At 38.5% G+C, this 20,109-nt stretch overlaps 1 protein-coding gene across 16 annotated transcripts in view; it reads right to left on the minus strand.

The window, feature by feature from the left end:
* PICALM (phosphatidylinositol binding clathrin assembly protein) overlaps positions 1-19,358 on the minus strand; it is a 107,188-nt gene extending 87,830 nt beyond the window's left edge. For 3 of the 16 annotated variants that reach the window (XM_030835885.3, XM_060303863.2, XM_060303860.2), the window contains exon 1: positions 18,923-19,357. In XM_030835885.3, coding sequence (XP_030691745.1) covers positions 18,923-19,052 — 130 coding nt within the window. In that variant the 5' untranslated portion in view covers positions 19,053-19,357. Of the gene's footprint in view, positions 1-18,922 lie in introns of all 16 variants that reach the window. The other 13 variants (XM_030835884.3, XM_030835883.3, XM_030835880.3 and 10 more) reach the window with 7 other exon arrangements.
* Between the last annotated feature and the right edge of the window lie 751 nt (positions 19,359-20,109).

The following is a 20,109-nucleotide window of genomic DNA, read 5'->3' on the forward strand; positions in this document are numbered from 1 at the left end:
CCTCACAAATCTAATTACTAGTACAGACAGTAACCACCTCTTAACTAGTATAGTATATTCTGCTCATTAGCATCCTCGTTTTCATTCTGACTACAATAAACTGAAGTTGACAGGGTGTAAGGAAGGAACCATATCATTCAACTAAAGTTCACAAGGAATGGGTTTAAAGAGTTTTGGCATCCCCATCTCCAAGTGACTCAGAAACTGCAAGCCTTAATTTATAAGCAAGGTTTAAAAAGCCAAGAATATTACAAAACAAAGTCAACTCACCAGATTTTAGGTGAGTAGGGCTTACATGATTTTACATGAGAGGAACACATAAGGCAGTTTTCCAGTCATCTGCCAGAGATGTTATCATTCCCAATTCTAAGTAATAGGAGAAGAGGTAAACTATGTTTAAAAGGGCCTCAAAAACTACCATACCTTCTGGTTGGTCACTGGCTAAGTTAGGAAAACCTAACTCTGATGAAGAAAGTCAAAGAAAAGGCACTTCTAGGTTAAGTCTACAAGCCCAAGGACAGGAAGCAGCTTAAGCTTGTCTTAAAAAGTTTTCCAGCTCCTGATCGGAAGAAACAGCTTTCTCCCAGCAGTTAAGCAAGGAGTGTCTCAGCCTCCTCAGCTGCTTTATAAATATCAATAGCTTTCTAACTTAGCTGCCAGTTGTAACTCTGTAACTAATTTCTTTTTCTGTAACTGATTTTTAAGTCAGTACTTATGGTTGTTGTTTACTGCCACTCAGCTATGTTTATGCAGTGTTTCTGGGATGTGCTACAGAAATCACCTGCAAATAATGCCTTGGTCCACTCTAGGTTGCCAATTCAAAACATTTTGCAAGAATATGAAGAACAAAAATAAAGGAGGGTTGGGCTTCCCTGGTGGCACAGTGGTTGAGAGTCCGCCTGCCGATGCAGGGGACACGGGTTCGTGCCCCGGTCTGGGAAGATCCCACATGCCACGGAGCGGCTGCGTCCATGAGCCATGGCGGCTGAGCCTGCGCATCCGGAGCCTGTGCTCTGCAGCAGGAGAGGCCACAACAGCGAGAGGCCCGTGTACCGCAAAAATAAATACATAAATAAATAAAAAATAAAGGAGGGTTTATACCATACCATGTCTAAAATCTCATACTGAATTAATACCTAACACAAATTCCAAACCTGATAACTAATACACAATTACATAGTTCTGTGAAAAGTTACAAAAGTTAATGCTGAGAAAAGAAAAATAAAAAAGGAAATACTGCCTGCTAAACCTTAACTTCTCAGTCATTGAAAAGCTGGTGTTACTTCTAAAAAGAAATGTACAAATGGGAATAAGGATAATGTGGTTATATCTTCCAGATCTGAAAACTGAAGACAACGTGATCATGTAAAGAACAAACCAGATCTTGCCTCCTTGAGTTTCATACCAAGAGATCAAACGCAGCTATCCTGTAACCCTCTTGGATATGCAGTTCTTAAAAACAAATTCACTGTAGAGCAATCCATTCAATTGAATTGAATTGAGCAATCCATTCAATTGAATCCATTCAATTAATTGGTATTTATACCAATTAATCTTCACACTGGCCTTATAAATCAAAACTAGACCCATTTCCCCACAACATCTCATCTGAAATAAAGCTAGCAACTGCAATTAGTGAGATGTTTTGTTTTCTACTCACCTAATATAAATGCTACACATTTCCAAAATCTTGCCCCTCCCTCCCCAAAAATGCTACCTGAAGACAAACTTAGCAGTTAAAAAAGATACCAACACATATTAAAACAAGTTTCCTAGGTATAATTCATATTGTATACAACTAAAGATTATTCTAAATGATATCAATAAGTTACTTACTTAAAGTTAAAAAAGGTAAAAAAACTGCCAAAAAGAAAGACAGCTCACACTGTATTTGACAAGTTAACTCAAAACTAACTACACATACATGTACCTGCAAGTAAAACTTTTTTTTTTTTTTTTTGGCTGCACTGAACGGCTTGTGGGATTTTAGCTCCCTGACTGAATCCGGGCCCTCACCAGTGAGAGCGTGGAGTCCTAAACCTGGACCGCCAGGGAATTCCCTCATCTTCTCTTAGTGGTGGCCCTAAGAACACAAAAGGTTGCAGGCCAAAAAAGAGTAGGCAGCTATACTTGGAAAAACGGATGCAGTGTTGGTCTATTACAAGTTCCAGCCTTAATAAGTAGACATATGCAACCCCCATCCACAATAAATATCCATAGTATACATATAATTCAAGAAACAGTCTCCCCAACAAATAAATAATCTTTGAAACAAAAATAACGCTTAATTTCTATGGTTCTATGAAATAAAATAAGTGATAAAAATAAGGTATAAGGCTTTAATTCACAAATTCATCACTTAACCAAATAATTTTAAATTACTGTGCAAATGAACACAAGGGGATGGATTAGTGATGCTCCATTATATATAGTCAACTGATCTCCCATTATAACCAACAGCCAACAAAAGCAAGATAATCACCACTGTACATCATTTAGTCTGTGGCAGTAGTTAAGGGACCACCACCATCACCGCTTTTCAGGTATCAAATTCATAATCCTAGCATGAACACTATGAACTTATCAGGTGAACCAACTAGCTAAAGACCAAGATCATATCTGAATATTTGCAATAAAGATTCTGTCCAGGAAATTCACATTTAAAAAATAAAACAAAAAACTGTTGACTAAATAGTTCATTAACCAGCCCAGTATATTAAGTCCATTATCTTCATCAAAGATTTATTAAATATTTACTAAGATATAATTATGCACCAGGCATTCATTATATTCTGGGTATTGGGGATACCGAGACAAAACAGTCCCTGTTTTCAGGAGAAATAAACAGGCTCAAGATGCTCTGAGTTAAAAAAAAAAAAAAAAGAAAGAAGAAGACGACGACGAAAAAGAAAACAGAAAAAAGAAAGCCTCTGCAGAGGGATAGAGGAGCAATTTGATTACAACTGCTACTGAAGGCTTGACAGATATGGCTCATCTGACCAACCAGGGAAGGGGGAAGAGGGGAGAAGGGTCCTGTTCTCCCTCACCAAATAAGGGCATCCAACTCAAACATAAGTGCCCCAAGGGGGCAAACATGAAAGGAAGATAAACATCCTGTGGTCAACCTGGCTGACTTAAGTGAAAAATTCAGAAAAGAAAGCATTTGAAACATGGTTGGAAAGGCTAATAGGAAGTATTTTATTATCAAGTATGTTAATATTTTACATAATTCACATATTTTTAATAAGATAGAAGAAAATTCACATTTTTGTTGGCCATTTTCTCCTAAAACAAAGTCACAGAAAACAATGCTACCCCTCCCTCCCAATGACAGTAAAATATTTAAGTTAAAATTGTTTTTCAAGGAAAGATGATATATTGGTAGGTGAGCTACTCTAATTAATGGAGAATGAAGCAAAAGCTCATAAAGAAACCATCCTTAATCTTAGTTTCCAAAGCACCAAGCCAAGAACAAAAAAGCTAAAGGGGCACAAATATAGCATCACAGAACAACAGAGCAGGGAGGCAATTTAGAAAATAAGCAATTTAAGTGAGTAAGGGATTTTCCTAAGGTCATATGGAGCTGGGGCCAGCACACCACATTCCAGTTCAGGCTTATTCCTCTAAAAGCATAAGAAGCATAAGAAGTTGCTGTTTCCAAATGTAATCTTACATATTTACAGAAATTATATTTCTCAAAGAAAGGCTTTCTCCTAACTATATCCCATTCCCTGAAAGTTCTCTGTGAGCTAAGAGATTCCCCAGATTGCCTGACTTCCACTCAAGGTTCTTCATTGCCATTTAAGTGCTAAATTTATTCTCTATTTCCTTTTATTAATAATGTCTCCTTTATGTATCTGTATAATAGAGCTAATAAGACTACATATTCAATAGGTTTTTTTATGAAGATTAACTGTGTTCATGCATGTCAAGTGCTTAAGACAGAAAGGATTCTTTAAATCTGAGCTATTATCCCCACCATGCAGGTTGTGTCCTTAAAAAAAAACTGATCTGATCAGATTTTGTGCAACACTGAAGACTGAGTTTCCTTAAACTTTAATAAAATCTCTATCTTCAGATCAAAATTAGGAATATATTATTACTGTTTAGAAGACTTCTTCAATAATTCATTCCTGTGCAATCTATATACTCAGAAATCCCCAAAGCCTTAGATATTGCCACTATTAATACAGTCTATAACCAAGTTAATATGAGATATAAAATCTCATTCTCAGCTTCAAGATCAGCAAAACTTCTTGCCTTCCCTATTTTAACACTGGCAGCAGAAAACATAGTGCAACTTTGAAAATCAGCTCTAACTATGGTTCAACTTTACCTACAGCAGCCAAAAGCTACCAGGAGATGAGATATATCTAAAGGTCATATGATTAAAATCCATACTCCCTCCACAATCTCACCTCAGACAATTGCTCCAACTACCTCTCTCCTTACGCCTAACCTGTCCTTCCTCTGGCCTCAAAGCACCCCATTTACCATCTCAAGTTAAACAGATTGCTTTGTTCCCCAAGCACAGTTCCAGCTTTCCTACCTATAAATGTTTGCTCAATGCTCTTTCCTCCAGCTGAAATGCCTATTGCTCCTCCCTAATTATCATTTAAGGTCCATTTCTCCCCCTCATCGAAAGCAGTTATCTCTCTCTCTCCTCTAATTTTCAATGACGTCTGATCTGAGCTTATCTCACACTGCCTGGTAATACAACTATCTGTATATGTCATCTTCCTTACTAGACTGAGGACATGATCAGCAATTTCAGTTTTAGATTTCTCAATAATCTCAACATGGTAACTTGTTTATATAGTAGACACTCAATATGCAATTGCTAATGAGTATATTAATTTCCACTAGACTAATAAAGTCTTGTTTGGTAGAAATCAGGCTTTAAAAACCTAAAGAAACTAATAATTAATGTATCCTTTGTAAATAAATTGATATCAATTGTTAAACCACATAAATCAAACATGCCCCCAAGAATCTTATCAAACTTTTCCTCTTCACGCTGACCATCGTCAGATGATAAGATAGTTTGTGTTTAAGTTCATTCATAAATTTGGAACTCAAAAACACTTCACTTGCATCCAAGCCCACAAAAGCCATGAGATCAGTGTACCTGATTTTATTTACTCAGTGAGCCAAACCACCATGTATAACAACATTCAGAAGTACAACTTCAGGTGCCAAAGCTCATCTAGCCCCCTGCACAAAAGGCAACAGGATTGTAGATTCCTATCTTCCTTCCCTTTCAATAACTCTGCCACAAATTACCAGGAAAAAGGAAAGCAGTTCCTCCAGTTCCATAACACTGGCATCTAAAGCTAGGAAAGCAGCTAATAAATGGGAGGAAAGGGGATCCTAAAATCAGGATCTGGGGAGGAGAGACCAGAGTCTACCAAGATAACTCCTGTCCTTACAAGACATTTAAGGGCTCTCTCTCCAACCTCATCTCCCTCTTACTCTCATTAACACTTTACATTCCACCATACAGCACTACTTAAAGTTTTCCCCAAACACATCAAAATGCTTTCTTGCCTCTGTGTCCCTAAATGTGCTAATCTATTTAGGAGGAATCCCTTTGTCCATCTGGCAAATCACTGTTCATTCTTAAAATTCTTGTTACCTCCTCTACAAAGCTGTCATTAACTCCTTCAAAATTACTCCAGCCCCTACTTTGATACTTTATGTAAATAATATTACGCATTTATCTCAATTATTTGTTTATTTGTTTACACATTTTCAACATCAGATCTCATGTTCCTTTTAGAGTAACGATTAAGTGCCATTCATTTTTACATTACTTTCTAGGCCTTGATCACTTTTCCTCAGCACCCCATTTAATGCTTCTAACCAGGGGTTTTGCCAGCACTGTTCAATTCAACAGAACTCAATCTCAGAACTTTCACCCCATATTCTTGCTCATAGAACAAGTAAAAGATTTTAATACAGTCTCCTAGATAATTTTACTAAAATAACATGAAATTTTAAAAAAAGATTTGCTCTTATAATTCTCTTTTTTCCACTCAGGTCTTCTCCAAGAAATATAAAGTCACACAAAATAAACTCTTGAGTCTGTAGGTACACAAATGAATTAAGATTTATCTACATTACACATTCAAAAAAAATTAATTTGGATTTCCATAAGCAATTCACCACAGAGCCCTAAGACTAGGACAAAAAGGGCATAGGTGAAGTAGGTAGTAGAAAGAAGCCAATCAAGGTCAACATCCAGTTCATTATAGCCTATTAAAGACATATACTTCATTTCTATCTTACTTTACAAGTTTTGCCAATATCTTATAACAAAAAACACAAGCATTTAGCAAATAAGGCCTATAGCATTCTGCTATCAGGTGTGAACTATCACAGGTAACACAAAGTCTAAAATCAAAGACTGCCTGGAATTCACTTACAACAACCATACATTAGCAAATAATACTCATAATAACAGGGGAAAAAAGAAAACAAAAACGGAAGAAACATTTGAAATCAAATATACCAATATTAAGTAGGTCCTGGAATAAATAATATTTTAAGTGTGTCAAACTACCCTAATTTTATATAATCTAACTCTGGAAATTTACTTCTTAACTTCCATAATTCCTCACATTTTCAACCAATAAAGAATAAAAATTTACTTCATCATGGAAACAGAAAGAAGTTTAAACAAACAACTACTACTTATAGCAAAGGCATTAGCCCTACAGTAATCTTTCTCTTCCTTTATGGAAAAAATCCTAAAACGTTCTTTGATAACACATTAGAAACCCCTCATGGAAATTTCATCCCTTCTTCATTCTTTCAGCATCTTTTTATTACATACTTGCTATATGCTCTATTTAGCACAGTAAAGAGGACACACAAGGGTTTTCTGTAAACACTTATAATTATAGAAGCTATACGTACCCCAATGTCCACTGCAGCACTACTTACAATAGCCAGGACATGGAAACAACCTAAATGTCCAACAACAGATGAATGGATAAAGAAGATGTGGTACATATATACAATGGAATATTACTCAGCCATAAAAAGAAATGAAACTGGGTCATTTGTAGAGATGTAGATGGACCTAGAGTCTGTCATACAGAGTGAAGTAAGCCAGAAGGAGAAAAACAAATATCGTATATTAACGTATATATGTGGAATCTAGAAAAATGGTACAGATGAACCTATTTGTAGGGCAGGAATAGAGATGCAGACATAGAGAACAGACATGTGGACACAGGGTGGGAAGTGGAGGGTGGGATGAATTGGGAGATTAGGTTTGACATAAATACATTACCAAGTGTAAAATAGATAGCTAGTGGGAACCTGCTGTAGAGCACAGCGAGCTCAGCTCCATGCTCTGTTAACGACCTAGATGGGTGGGATGGTGGGGTGGGAGGGAGGTCCAAGAGGGGGGATATAGGTATACATATAGCTGATTCACTTCATTGTACAGCAAAAACTAATACAACATTGTAAAGCAATTTTACTCCAATAAAAAAAAGTAGTACAAGTCATTATGGAGAAGTACAAGATACTATGGAAACATACACACCATTCTGTATAGACAAAAATTACTGCTTATGGACACTCATGCAACTATGTATTATCTCTTCGCACATTTAAACTATCCCAAGAACCTAAAAAAAAAAAAAAAGGTTGTTGGATTAGATTAATTAGTCCATTCAGTTGAAAAATGTTTGACTTGAATTTTCCATAGTCAATGAACTATTACCAGTACTGGAGAATGCCATCAAGGAAAATTTTTTCTCCCTCACTAATCTCTATTTCCACATTACACAGAGGTAGCAGAGTTGTACCCCATGTAAACCTCAAAAGAAGGGGAAAAACTCAAATATCCTTCATTTTCCTTAACGTCATCTTGTGTCCACACACCATATATAAAAATTAACTCAAAGCTGATCAAACCTAAAAGAGCTAAAACTCTTAGGAGTAGGTAAGGTGTAAATCTGCGTAACCTTGGATTAGCCAATGGTTTCTTAAGATATTATACCAAAAGCACAAATATTCAAAGAAAATATAGACAAACTGAACTTCAAAATTAAAAACTTTTGTGCATCAAAGGACACTATCATTTATTTAAAAAATTATGAATCACTATGTTGTATACGTGGAACTAATATAATATTGTAAATCAACTATACTTTGCTTTTTAAAAGGGCAGGGGGAACACTATCAAAAAAGTGGAAAGACAAGACACAGGATGGGAAAAATATTTTCAAGTCATATAAGGATCTAGTATCCAGAATATGTAAAGAACTCTTCTAGCATTCCAAACAATAAAGAACCAAATTTAAAATGGGCAAAGGGTCTGAATAGACATTTTTTCAAAGATATACAAAGGGTCAATAAGCTCAACATCATTAACAAGATGTTTAACATCATTAGTCATTAGGGAAATGCAAACCAAAATCATGATATATACTATATATATATATTTAACTAGGATGACTACGATGAAAAAAAATTTTTAAATACCCTGAAAATAACAAGTGTTAGCAAAAATACGGAGAAACTGAAACCTTTATACATTGTTGTTGGGAATGTAAAATGGTGCAGCTGCTGTGGAAAACAGTCTAGTAATTCCTCAAAAAGTTAACATATAACCACCATATGACCCAGAAATTCTTCTCCTTTGTACATACCCAAGAGAACTGAAAACACATGTTAACACAAACACTTCTATACAGATGTTCATAGCAATACTATTCTTCCTGGATTTAAAGGGATAAACAACCCAAGTGTCCATCAATGGATGAATGAGCAAAATGTGGTATATCCATACAAGGGAATATTATTAGGTTATAAAAAGAATGAAGTGTTGTTACATGCTACAACATAAATAAACCTTGAAAACATTATGCTAAGTGAAAGAAGCCAGACATGAAAGGCCATGTCTTGTATGATTCTACTCATATGAAATGTCCAGAATAGGAAAATCCATAGACAGAAAGTAGATTACTGGTTGCCAGGGAATGAGGGTGGAGAGATGGGGGGAGTGATTGCTAACAGATAGGTGGTTTCTTTTGGGGGTGGGGGAAACGTTCTGTTATTAGATACTGGAGATGGTTGCACACAACACTGTGAATATATTTTGTTATGTGAACTACATCTCAATTTAAAAATTGCATTAAAAAAATCACTTTGCCTCACAATCCCCCTTTTCACATTAGCTTTGGATTAAATGACAATATCTCAAATCAGTCAATACCATGCATGATAATAAATTTCTGCAAACAACTGTTTCTAATACACCAAAAAGGTCTGCAAATCCTCTCTGGTGTGAATACCACCCTATTTACTTTTTGGTATATACTTGAATTACGATAAGATTTTTGCATATTAGATGTATTTAAAATGTTACATTTGTATTTCTCAAGCTTCCACAGGATAACTAACTCTATTACCAGCACATAAAAATTTTAACATACATACACACACACACACCATGACCCTTGTTCTCAGAGCTTATAAATCACATGAGGAGATCTATAATCAGCAGAAACATGTACATTAAAATACAGCAACTGAGTATACCCTATGAAGTCACTTGTAAAGTATACCTGCAATCTTTAGTGAGGGAAGAAGTTTGCAAAGCATATCTAGCTTCCTCAACCACTACTTGAAAGAAATGTCCCTTGAGTAAAATCAGGGCCCCTAGCAAGCTTTCAAGTACTAAGTTTATGACTATAAATACCAGCACCGTTTCAGAAATCACTGCTGGAATTCCAAGCATTCAGAGAAGACTTGCAGCAACTCCTACCAGCCCCTGGAATGAACTGATGATCTGGATTTAGTGGTCTTACTATCATGGCCATCACTACTTAGCACTCCAACCTTTGCTTACCCTACAAGGCTTCGTTCTAAAACGGTCATTTGTTTTCTTTTGCATCTTGACGTTACCTACTACGTGTACTTTAGGCCATCACTACTACTACTCCAACCTTTGCTTCATACCTCACAAGGCTTAATTCTAAAAGTCATTTCTTTTCTTTTGCATTTTGACATTATCTATTAAGTGTACTTTATCCTAAAGTGAGGCTGCCACACAGTTATATACTGGAGGCACCCTGCACATAGATTATAATGTGATCAGCACCTCCTAGAGCTGTACAAGGAAGCAGCTCTGATAAACATTTCAAATCTAATTCTGGTACCCTGTTTAATTCTTAAAATTAATTTCTACTTTTAAGACCATATCCTCAAAAACCATGCATTTGAATATAGTTTTCAAACTGAGTAGCTGTAACCAAGAAACTTTTTTTCTTTGCTATAACAATACTTTGGAAAAACCACATAATACCTAAACAAAACTAAACCTCAATGCCTCATAGGTGCCATAGCAATTTGTTATAATCTTTTTTATCAATGCTACTGAATGACTTCATATATAATTTTGTAATCAGGTGATTACCATTCACTGCAACTAAGATAATGCCCACAAAAACATTATTAAAATATCTACTGCAATAGATCTCTACGGTGTGTCCACCATACATTGTTCATGGAATAGCCTGAGCTGTGACGGGAGATTATGTGTAATCATTCAGTACTTACTGGGCACCCAAAGGGCCACTGATTAGTTACTTTGAGAAGAGACATAGAACAGTACAAAAAAGAACAGTTCCTATTCACAGAGAAAACACACATGAACCCAATATATACATAAAAGCATAATACTGAGTACAGTTTAATAAAAAAATATATATATATGTAAACTTTAAATGGTGATAATAATGTTGGACTGACAGAACCAGGGGGAGTTATTCAGTAACGTCTTTAGGAAAGTGGTTACTTTAAAGGTGAATGTTAACAAAAGCAAGTTAGTTTAAAGAAGGTTTAAAAGGAAGGATGCATCTGTACTGACAGAGAGGTGAAGATATTTTGTGTCCAAGGAATGGGATTTGCAAAGGCTGGCTAATAGTTTGAGGGTCAAGAATTTATTTTGGTTCAACTGGTACCTAACCTGCTTGACTGAAAAGAAATAGCTTAGATATATTTAAAACAAAACAAGTGAGGAAAAATAGATCAAGAGTCTCAATTTCATGCCCCGGTCCGGGAAGATCCCACGTGCCACGGAGCGGCCGGGCCCGTGAGCCATGGCCACTGAGCCTGTGTGTCTGGAGCCTGTGCTCCGCAACGGGAGAGGACACATGGTGAGAGGCCCGCGTACTGCAAAAAAAAAAAAAAAAAGAGTCTCAATTAATGATGGACTCTATCAAGGCCTTTTAGGAAAACTTACATTATTACTGTTAGAGACTCTTTTTGCCCCCCAGAAGTCTCCTTTCCAAGTCACACAGCACATTCTTTCCAATCTACTCAACCGCATGACATAATCAAAAGATCACGTCACATCTCTTGCTCAGTCCTACAATGATTGGACCACTGTTACCCATCAAATCAAATCAAAATTACTCTGAGAATTTAAAGGACCACTTACATCTAGTTTCTCTCTAAGTATTCTTTTCTCCCCTCTTCTAAACACCATTCCTTAGAGTTGCATTTTTTAGTCTCAGAACCTTTACAATCTTAAAAATTGAAGACCCCAAAGAGCTTTTGCTTATGTGGTTTTTCTCTATTGGTATTTACTGTGTTAGAAATTAAAACTGAGAAATTTTTAAATATTAATTCATTTTAAAATAATAAAATTCATCATATGTTAGCATTATTCATAAAAAATAACTGTATTTTCCAAAACCAAAATTTAGAACAGTGGCATTGTTTCACATTTTTTTCCAAAACTCTTTACTATCTGGCTTAATAGAAAACAGTTAGATTTTCATATCTGCTACTACATTCAATTTGTTGCAGTACCACATAGCCTCTGGAAAACTCCACTGTACAATAGTGGAAGAATGAAAATGGAAAAGGAAAATAATGTCTCAGCATATGAATATAATTTCGATTTCACAAATACGCTGAAGGGGTCTTGGGGACTCCCAGGAATCCCTGGACCACACTTTAAGAAACAGCCATGAATAGATAAACATGGTCTATTCATTCTCTAGAATAGAAAATCATTACATAAAAAGTTACACTAAAGTGAAAGCCAGACCTGATGCTAGACTACCTGGGTTCAAATCCCAGTTCTCTTCTTCCTGGCAATGTGACCTTGGGCAAATTACTAAACTCAGTGCCTTAGTTTCCTCTTCAGTAAAATGGTGATAATAATAAAATCTCTTGGACTTCGCTGGTGGCACAGTGGTTAAGAATCCGCCTGCCAATGTAGGGGACACAGGTTCGAGTCCTGGTCCAGGAAGATTCCACATGCTGCGGAGCAACTACCACCGAGCCTGTGCTCTAGAGCTCGTGAGCCGCAGCCCGCACACCTAGAGCCCATGCTCTGCAACAAGAGAAGCCACTGCAATGAGAAGCCCACGTACTGCAACAGAGAGTAGCCCCCACTCGCTGCAACTAGAGAAAGTCTGCGCGCAGCAACGAAGATCCAACGCAGCCAAAAATAAATAAATAACTTTAAAAATAATAATAATAAAATCTCTCACAAAGTTGTTGAAAGGAATAAACAAGTTTATAAATGCAAAGTGTTCAGTAATGTGAGTGCCCAGCACAAAGTAAGCATAAACATTTGTTAAATAAATGTAAACACAACCTAGGCATAAACACAAAAAACATGTCTAGCTGTGAGTATTGCCACTATATTCTAATGTAACTTGAGAAATCCTTAATATTCTGATAACCCGGCAAATTACAATTCTGAACATAATTTTTAATACAAAGGTTTAAGTTCATTAAAATTCCCTTTTAAAGGAATATCATTAGTAAATTGTAACTGCCTACAAACAATTCTCCATGAAAAGAACCATATACACAGTGAATACACAAAATTCTGAAAGATCAAATCCAAAAATTTCAATTCTCTAGAGAAATATATAAAGCCATTTAACTGGGAACATACTGAGACAGAACACAAAGTAACGGAAATGCCACTTCAGCCACCAAAAGAACAGGAAAAGCAAATATTAAGCCTTTACTTTGAAAATCTAACCCTACTTCTTCTTGGTAGGGCGCTAACCTCTTGCCAAGAAGTCTTTAAGTTTATTTTACTTGCTTCTTTGACTTTAAGGGCAAAATCACGGAACTAAGCACTTTGAAACGGAAGAAAACAGAAAAGACTTTCTATGTATTAGGGTGAACTTTCACATTAAATATTCTAAATGATAATCAGAGTCAAAATAAAGTATTTTATTCAAATTAAAGCAATTCTGATGACTAATTAAAATCAATTATTTTAAACAAATTGGTGAACTTTCACATTATTTAAATTAAACCAATTCTGATTAGTTAAAATAAATTAAACAATGTATTTTTAAAACATCTGGGGGGGCTTCCCTGGTGGCGCAGTGGTTGAAAGTCTGCCTGCTAACAGGGGACACGGGTTCGAGCCCTGGTCTGGGAGGATCCCACATGCCGCGGAGCAACTGGGCCCGTGAGCCACAAGTACTGAGCCTGCGCGTCTGGAGCCTGTGCTCTGCAACAAGAGAGGCCACAACAGTGAGAGGCCCGCGCACCGTAATGAAGAGTAGCCCCCGCTTGCCACAACTAGAGAAAGCCCTTGCACAGAAATGAAGACCCAACACAGCCAAAAATAAAAATAAATAAATTAAAAAAAAAAATCTAGGTAATTCCCTGGCGGTCCAATGGTTAGGACTCCACGCTTCCACTAAAGGAGGCACGGGTTCAATCCGTGATCAGGAAACTAAGATCCCTCAAGCTGTGCGGCACGGCCAAAAAAAAAAAAATAGGGACTTCCCTGGTGGTGCAGTGGTTAAGAATCCACCTGCCAATGCAGGGAACACGGGTTCGAGCCCTGGTCCGGGAAGATCTCACATGCCGCAGAGCAGCTGGGCCCATGTGCCACAACTACTGAGCCTGTGCTCTAGAGCCCGCAAGCCACAACTACTGAGCCCAGGTGCTGCAACTACTGAATCCCGCATGCCTAGAGCCCATGCTCCTCAACAAGACAAGCCAGCACAACGAGAAGCCCACACACCGCAACGAAGAGCAGCCCCCACTCACTGCAACTAGAGAAAAGCCCGCACACAGCAATGAAGACCCAACACAGACAAAAATAAAAAATAAATATTTTTTAAATTTAAAAAGTAAAGTGGAAGAGCTTAAAAAAGTTAAAAAAATAAAACATCTAATTAAATATCATACAAGTGCTTTACAACTCAAATGAGAGGGAAAAAAGCATGTCACTTCATAATGATGCTTCACTTCTTTTCCATTGAAATTAAATTCTAAGACATCTTTAAAAATTATTCAGATATATAAAATATGTAAACAAAAAAAGCACTGCTACAAGGATAAAAAATAGATGAATAAAGTCTAAACAGTATTTCTTAAAGTAACAAGTCCACCAGTGAAGCCTAATTACTTTACAAAGAAATTTTAGAATTAATTTGCTAGTTACAAATAAGGCAGCTACCGAAATGGCTACAGGTAAAATTCTCTTCAGGTTGCTCTTTTAAAATACATACTATTCAGAAACATAACTAAATATGTCAAGGAGGAAAAACTTATATTTGTGGAGTTCTACTATACATCTCCTACAATTGACATAAGTAGTCAAATCTTGCTATTACCACTTTGATGACTCAATTACCATTTTTTTTGTATTTCAGAACTATTAAAGTAGTAAGGGACAGAACAGGTCAAATAATGAAAATGAAAATATAAATCATACGATTAATTCTTATGGGAAAGAACAGTAAGCCCAAACATAACTATGAAATAATTGTCCATTTGGAAAGCCCCAGTTACCTTATTTCTAAACAAGCGCCATCTAGGGGCAGATCTTCTACTTACTATCTTCCTCACAGGTACCTTCTTTCAAATCAGATCCCAGTTACCAGATATATTCTTGACAATACGCAAACTAAGGACCCATTGGATATCATTAACTAAGACATTAAAAATCAATAATTTGCTTAGAAAGATAATTATTTTGGGTGCCTGTCAATATTTTATATGTATTTTCAATGGTTATACAAACCACTTACCCAAATACAAATTCCACCCTCTACATATTCAAAACATTCACAAATTCTTACTTAAAAAAAAATATATGTTTCCACAATTAAAATTAGGCAGAGTCTAGAGCCATTACACAACACACAAATACCCACACTGTATCTACTTTAGAGGTATGCTTATAACGGATACTTAATAAGAACATGATCTTGATTTTGTTATACAGAATGTAAGGCAGATGGTGGCTGGAATGAAGTGTCCCTTGAAATTAACTGTAAAAAATATGGATATAAAAGTGAAAACATTAGAGCCATTAACATAATATTTTATCTCAGTGAAACATGCCCCAACATAAATGTCCAAGGAAAGTAAACAAGTATAGAAAAAAGTGTTCTTGTCAAAAAAACAAGAGTAAAGGTTGTGAAATCAGGTAAGAATGTTTTTACTTCAAGAATTTATAAATTTTAAAACTCTTTTCTGGGCTTCCCTGGTGGCACAGTGGTTCAGAGTCCGCCTGCCCACGCAGGTTCGAGCTCCGGTCTGGGAGGATCCCACATGCCGCGGAGCGGCTGGGCCCGTGAGCCATGGCCGCTGAGCCTGTGCGTCCGGAGCCTGTGCTCTGCAATGGGAGAGGCCGCAACAGTGAGAGGCCTGCGTACCGCAAAAAAAAAACACAAAAAAACAAACAAACAAACAAAACCTCTGTTCTGTCTGTACTTCAACCAATAATGTTTTAAGTATTCTATACCTCTTTAAATTTAGTTACAGATGATCTTCTATGCATATGACTTGCCTCTCCCATAGCTATGAGAAAGGATTAAATTAGATAATGGTTAATAAGTGCCTGGCAAACTGAAGTCCTTCAAATACAAGGCTGCTATTCTTCTATCTTGATTATGGCCATTAGAGGCCTGAAATTAAATGCAAACCATGTTTAGTTTTAAAAATATGCTTCAGGTTTGACAACTCTTTTCATATTAGGGACACTACTTAACATTATTATCTACTGACCCCTATAAGCAAAGCAAAAGCTCTTTCTTAAACAAGTATACAATGTAGTATGAATTAAGCCATAATTCATGGATTACAATCATCATTTCCTAATATAGACAGATTTTGGCGAAGTACACAGAAACCACCTCCACACTCTAAAGGCTTATAGGAAAAAGCAGTCTTAAGCATATTTTTGTTAAATACTAATATTTAAAAAATAAAATCATTTTCATTAGAGTCAACTAATTAGGCAACAGTTTCTCAGTATATTAAAAGGCACAAGAGAACTAAGCCTTCACTAGAAAGAAAAATTCCTAAAAGAGGAAAAATTGTATCTACATTAAAGACTTAAAAGTCCATGATGTCAAAACCCAGAACTGTTTGTGAAAGCCTTTTCAATTTCCTCAAAGTATGTTAAAGTGTGTGGGGGAAGAAGGTGTTTACAAAAACCACTCATTGGTCAGACTTAAATTTATTCCATTAGTGGAACTGGTTATAAGGGTGTTTTAAACAACAATATAAAGAAAATAGTATTTTTAAAAAATTGTATTTTAAAAATAGTATTTTAAAAACCTCATAGAGTAAGTGGCTCCTTATTCATACAGATTTTTTTAAAAAATCAAACATTACCAGGAATATTCAGGTTCTAAAGTGGGAATTTATAAACACAGCAGTGGTAGAGAAAAAGACTACAAATGTGAGATTATCCATATACCAAACTTAATCCCAGTTCTTATCTGCAGCAGCTTCCATTACAAGAGAAAAGGCTAACATTCATAAAACCACAAGCAAGTCTCACTTTCCTAAATTTACCTAGCCTATTTTCTGACCTTTTCCACAATGTGTTAGAACTGCAACATTTGAAATAAGACAAGAACCTTTAAAAAGACTTTTAAAAGTGGTATCTATTCGTGTTATAATTTATCATTTTGAAGGGAGAGATGAGGATAACAGTTCACAAAGTCACAAGTAGTTTCTTCAACGCCAAAAACAAACAAACAACAAAACCAACCTAACAAAAGAATTAACAGTGTTAGGGCAAACCATAGATTGGGTAGAGCAAGCCAAGTAGTCATTTGAAGAGAAGTAAACAGTAAAAATGTCTACTCCAAATATCAGACAATCAAAAGAGGTACTTAACAGCTTCATAATGTATTTAAAAGAATTTTCCATTTATAAATATGTCACCATTTAAATATATTCTGAATTCTTTAAAACAGTCAAGGATTGATAGTTAACAAGCAGCCTCCATGAACCGCAAGTCAAAAGAAGAACCAAGCAATAATGATGCCTTTTTAAACTTTTCCACAAGGAAGGAATAAGTCACAGTGAATAATGGGTTTGTCTGTAGCAGTAACTTGTTCTAACAGTACTTCATGAGCAAAGTATCTTGGAAGAATTCACATTTTGTACATTTTTTTAAAAAGCGCAAACCTTACGGCCAAAGTCCAAACGAGAACTCAAAACAGGACTCCCGTCAGTGAATTCCCTTTCAGGACATGCTCACTCTTGCTTCAAACAGTAAAGCAAAGTAACTTTCACGTAGGATGAAGTCAGTCAGGCTTATGTGTCCAGTAGCCATTTAAAAAAGGAACTTATCTATTACAATGCCTTTTTCACTATGTTTCCCTGAAAAGTTTCAGGTCAAAGCTCCATTGAGTCAAAGCTTGAGTAATCCACTGATCTTTGTACCTTGAGGTAAAGGAGTGGAATAAAAAAGGAGGATATTACAGGTGGCTTCCAGGTTTGGAAAAAGTTGGGAGGAGTTAGCTCTAGTAATTGTAGCTAAGTTAGTGAATGGTGTAATATCATGCGTGTAAGAAAAACTAGTTCCTCAAAAGATAACCAGCATAAATTAAAACGGAGTCCAAACTCAAGCATCACCAAATATCTTTTTACCAGTTTTTTAAAGGATGTATGTTATTTGTAGATTTGATTATTAATCTATTTTGAATTCCAATAGTCTACGCTTCACTCAAGCTTCAGAATTCAAACCGCCAGGCTTAACAGCTCTAGGAACTGATACCAAAATCAGCAAACCCTTTTCCATATCCCCATTAGAAAAAAGAAAAGGGGGGGGGGTGACTGACATTCACAAATTATCCCAGTCAAAAGCATGAAAATACAATGATTAAACCCCACCAGAGGTGATTAAAAATCCCGGCGTTCCACAAAGCTTTCCCCACACCAACAGAATCCCTTTACTTTCACGCCCACGAAGAAAGTAGTCAGGGGAAAAAAGTCGGATATTGAGTATGATATTTACAATGAGACGAAGGAACTTAAGTGAAGATACAGAGGCAAAGAAAGGTAACCCAAAGGGCGGGGTGAGGGGGGGAAGGTGGACGAGAAAACCGGGAAAGGAAGGGACAGAAGAGGCCAGTGGAGCAAAGGAAGTGAGAATCACTTCAAGGGAGGCGGCCCTCAGGGTTGCGGAGAAACAGGGATCCGGGTCCACGGAACCAGGCGTTTACGGAAACCCGAAGAAGGCTAGTGGGGAAACAATAGGGCGGTGAGGCCGGGAGCAAGCGGGGAGACGCTCAGGAGAGGGCGGCTAGGCAGCACGGGACAGATGGGAAGAAAGAGTAGAAGGCTGCAGCAGACAGAGGAGGCCGGGAGGTGAGGGGCTAGGTGGAGAGGCAAGTTGGCCGGCTGTAATGTGTATCGCGGAGCACCGGGCAGAGAAGCCAGGGTCCCCTAGGAACCTGGAGGGGAGTGGCTTGTCAGGGATTTTTAGACAGGGAACGGAAGCCGTGAAGGCAGGTGTGATGGAAGCAGAAAGAACACAGCTCGGATGAGCACAGGACCCGCCGCGCCAGAGAAGACGCAGGGAGGGAAGAGGCAGCTGAAGCGGGGAAGAAGAGAGATAGGGAGAAGGACGCGGGTCGCGGGGGCAGCGGTCGGCTTCACTCACAGTCCAGGTGCTTTTTCTTGGGCCCCATGATCTCGTGGGTCGTGGCCTTGCATACTGTCTTGGACACGGCGGAGCCGGTGACACTGTGTTGGGCGGCGGTGATTCGGTCCGTCAAGCTCTGGCCGGACATCTCTGCGGCTCCTCCGCCACCCCTCCCGCTCGGCAGCCGGCGGGGACTGGGACCCCCAAGCGCCGGAGGACCCCCACCCCCCCTACCCCCACCGGCTCCTTCTCCGCCTGCCGGCCTGGGGCGGGGCTCAGGGCCGCGCGCTGCCACCCAGCCCGGAAAGAACCGGCTCTTGTCACCCGCGGGGTCAGGCACGATATCGGGCACTCCCCTGCCCCCGCCTCAGCTCAGCCCACCCCCTCCCTGGTCAGCTGAAGCCGGGCAGGGCAAAAGGGACAGGCAGCTGCAGGAAAATGGCGGCGCCAGGCTCCTCCTCGGAGCTTTCCGGGCTGCCCCGGGTCACGTGACTCGGGCACCGCCCCTCCTTCTCCGTCTCCCGCCCCTTTTCCCTTCTCTTTCCTCTTCGACGCAGGCCCTCCCTCGCTCGGCGAGGGAAGAGCGGGGCGGCGCCCGCGCGTTACGTGATGGAACCCGCCCGGCGGGCGCAACAGGAGGCTCCCCCGCGGGGGCAGTGCGCGGCCCGCCGCGTCACGTGACGCTCCCTGCTAACAGGTCGCCCGAGGCTGGGCTCGCTGGGGTCACGGGGGGGGAGGTGAGAGGCGGGGCGAGGGACGTATGGCTTCTCCCTTCTCCCCCCACAAGGGTGTCCTAGTGTCTGTGATTGAAACCAACGGCTCCCCACAAAGGAGGTGCAGCTACCTTCACAGCTACCCCTGAGCAAGGGGGTGTCAGAGCTGCTTGGGCTTTCCTAGCAGAATCAAGAATGTGTTTAGGGAGGCCCCCAAAACCATCCTCCTGGCTTTAATGAAAAGGAAAAGGCTTCCGTCGGCCCATTCTCGGAGGCTGTCAGCAGACCTCTCCCTACAGTGGGTATTGAAGCTCTCCCTGCTTACTTACCCCAGAAGGGTTGGGGGTTTTTTCCCCTTTTCTTGAGAGGCTTGGAAATGTCACCTGTTTTTGTTTATCTCTTCCCTGAAAACTTGACACATTGCTGCCAGTCTAAATTTGGATACTAATGGGCCAGTATTTTTTTCTCTAGGGTGTCAAATAGGACAGGAAA

This window comes from Globicephala melas, chromosome 8, assembly GCF_963455315.2.
Source record: "Globicephala melas chromosome 8, mGloMel1.2, whole genome shotgun sequence".
Classification (NCBI taxonomy): Eukaryota; Metazoa; Chordata; class Mammalia; order Artiodactyla; family Delphinidae; genus Globicephala; species Globicephala melas.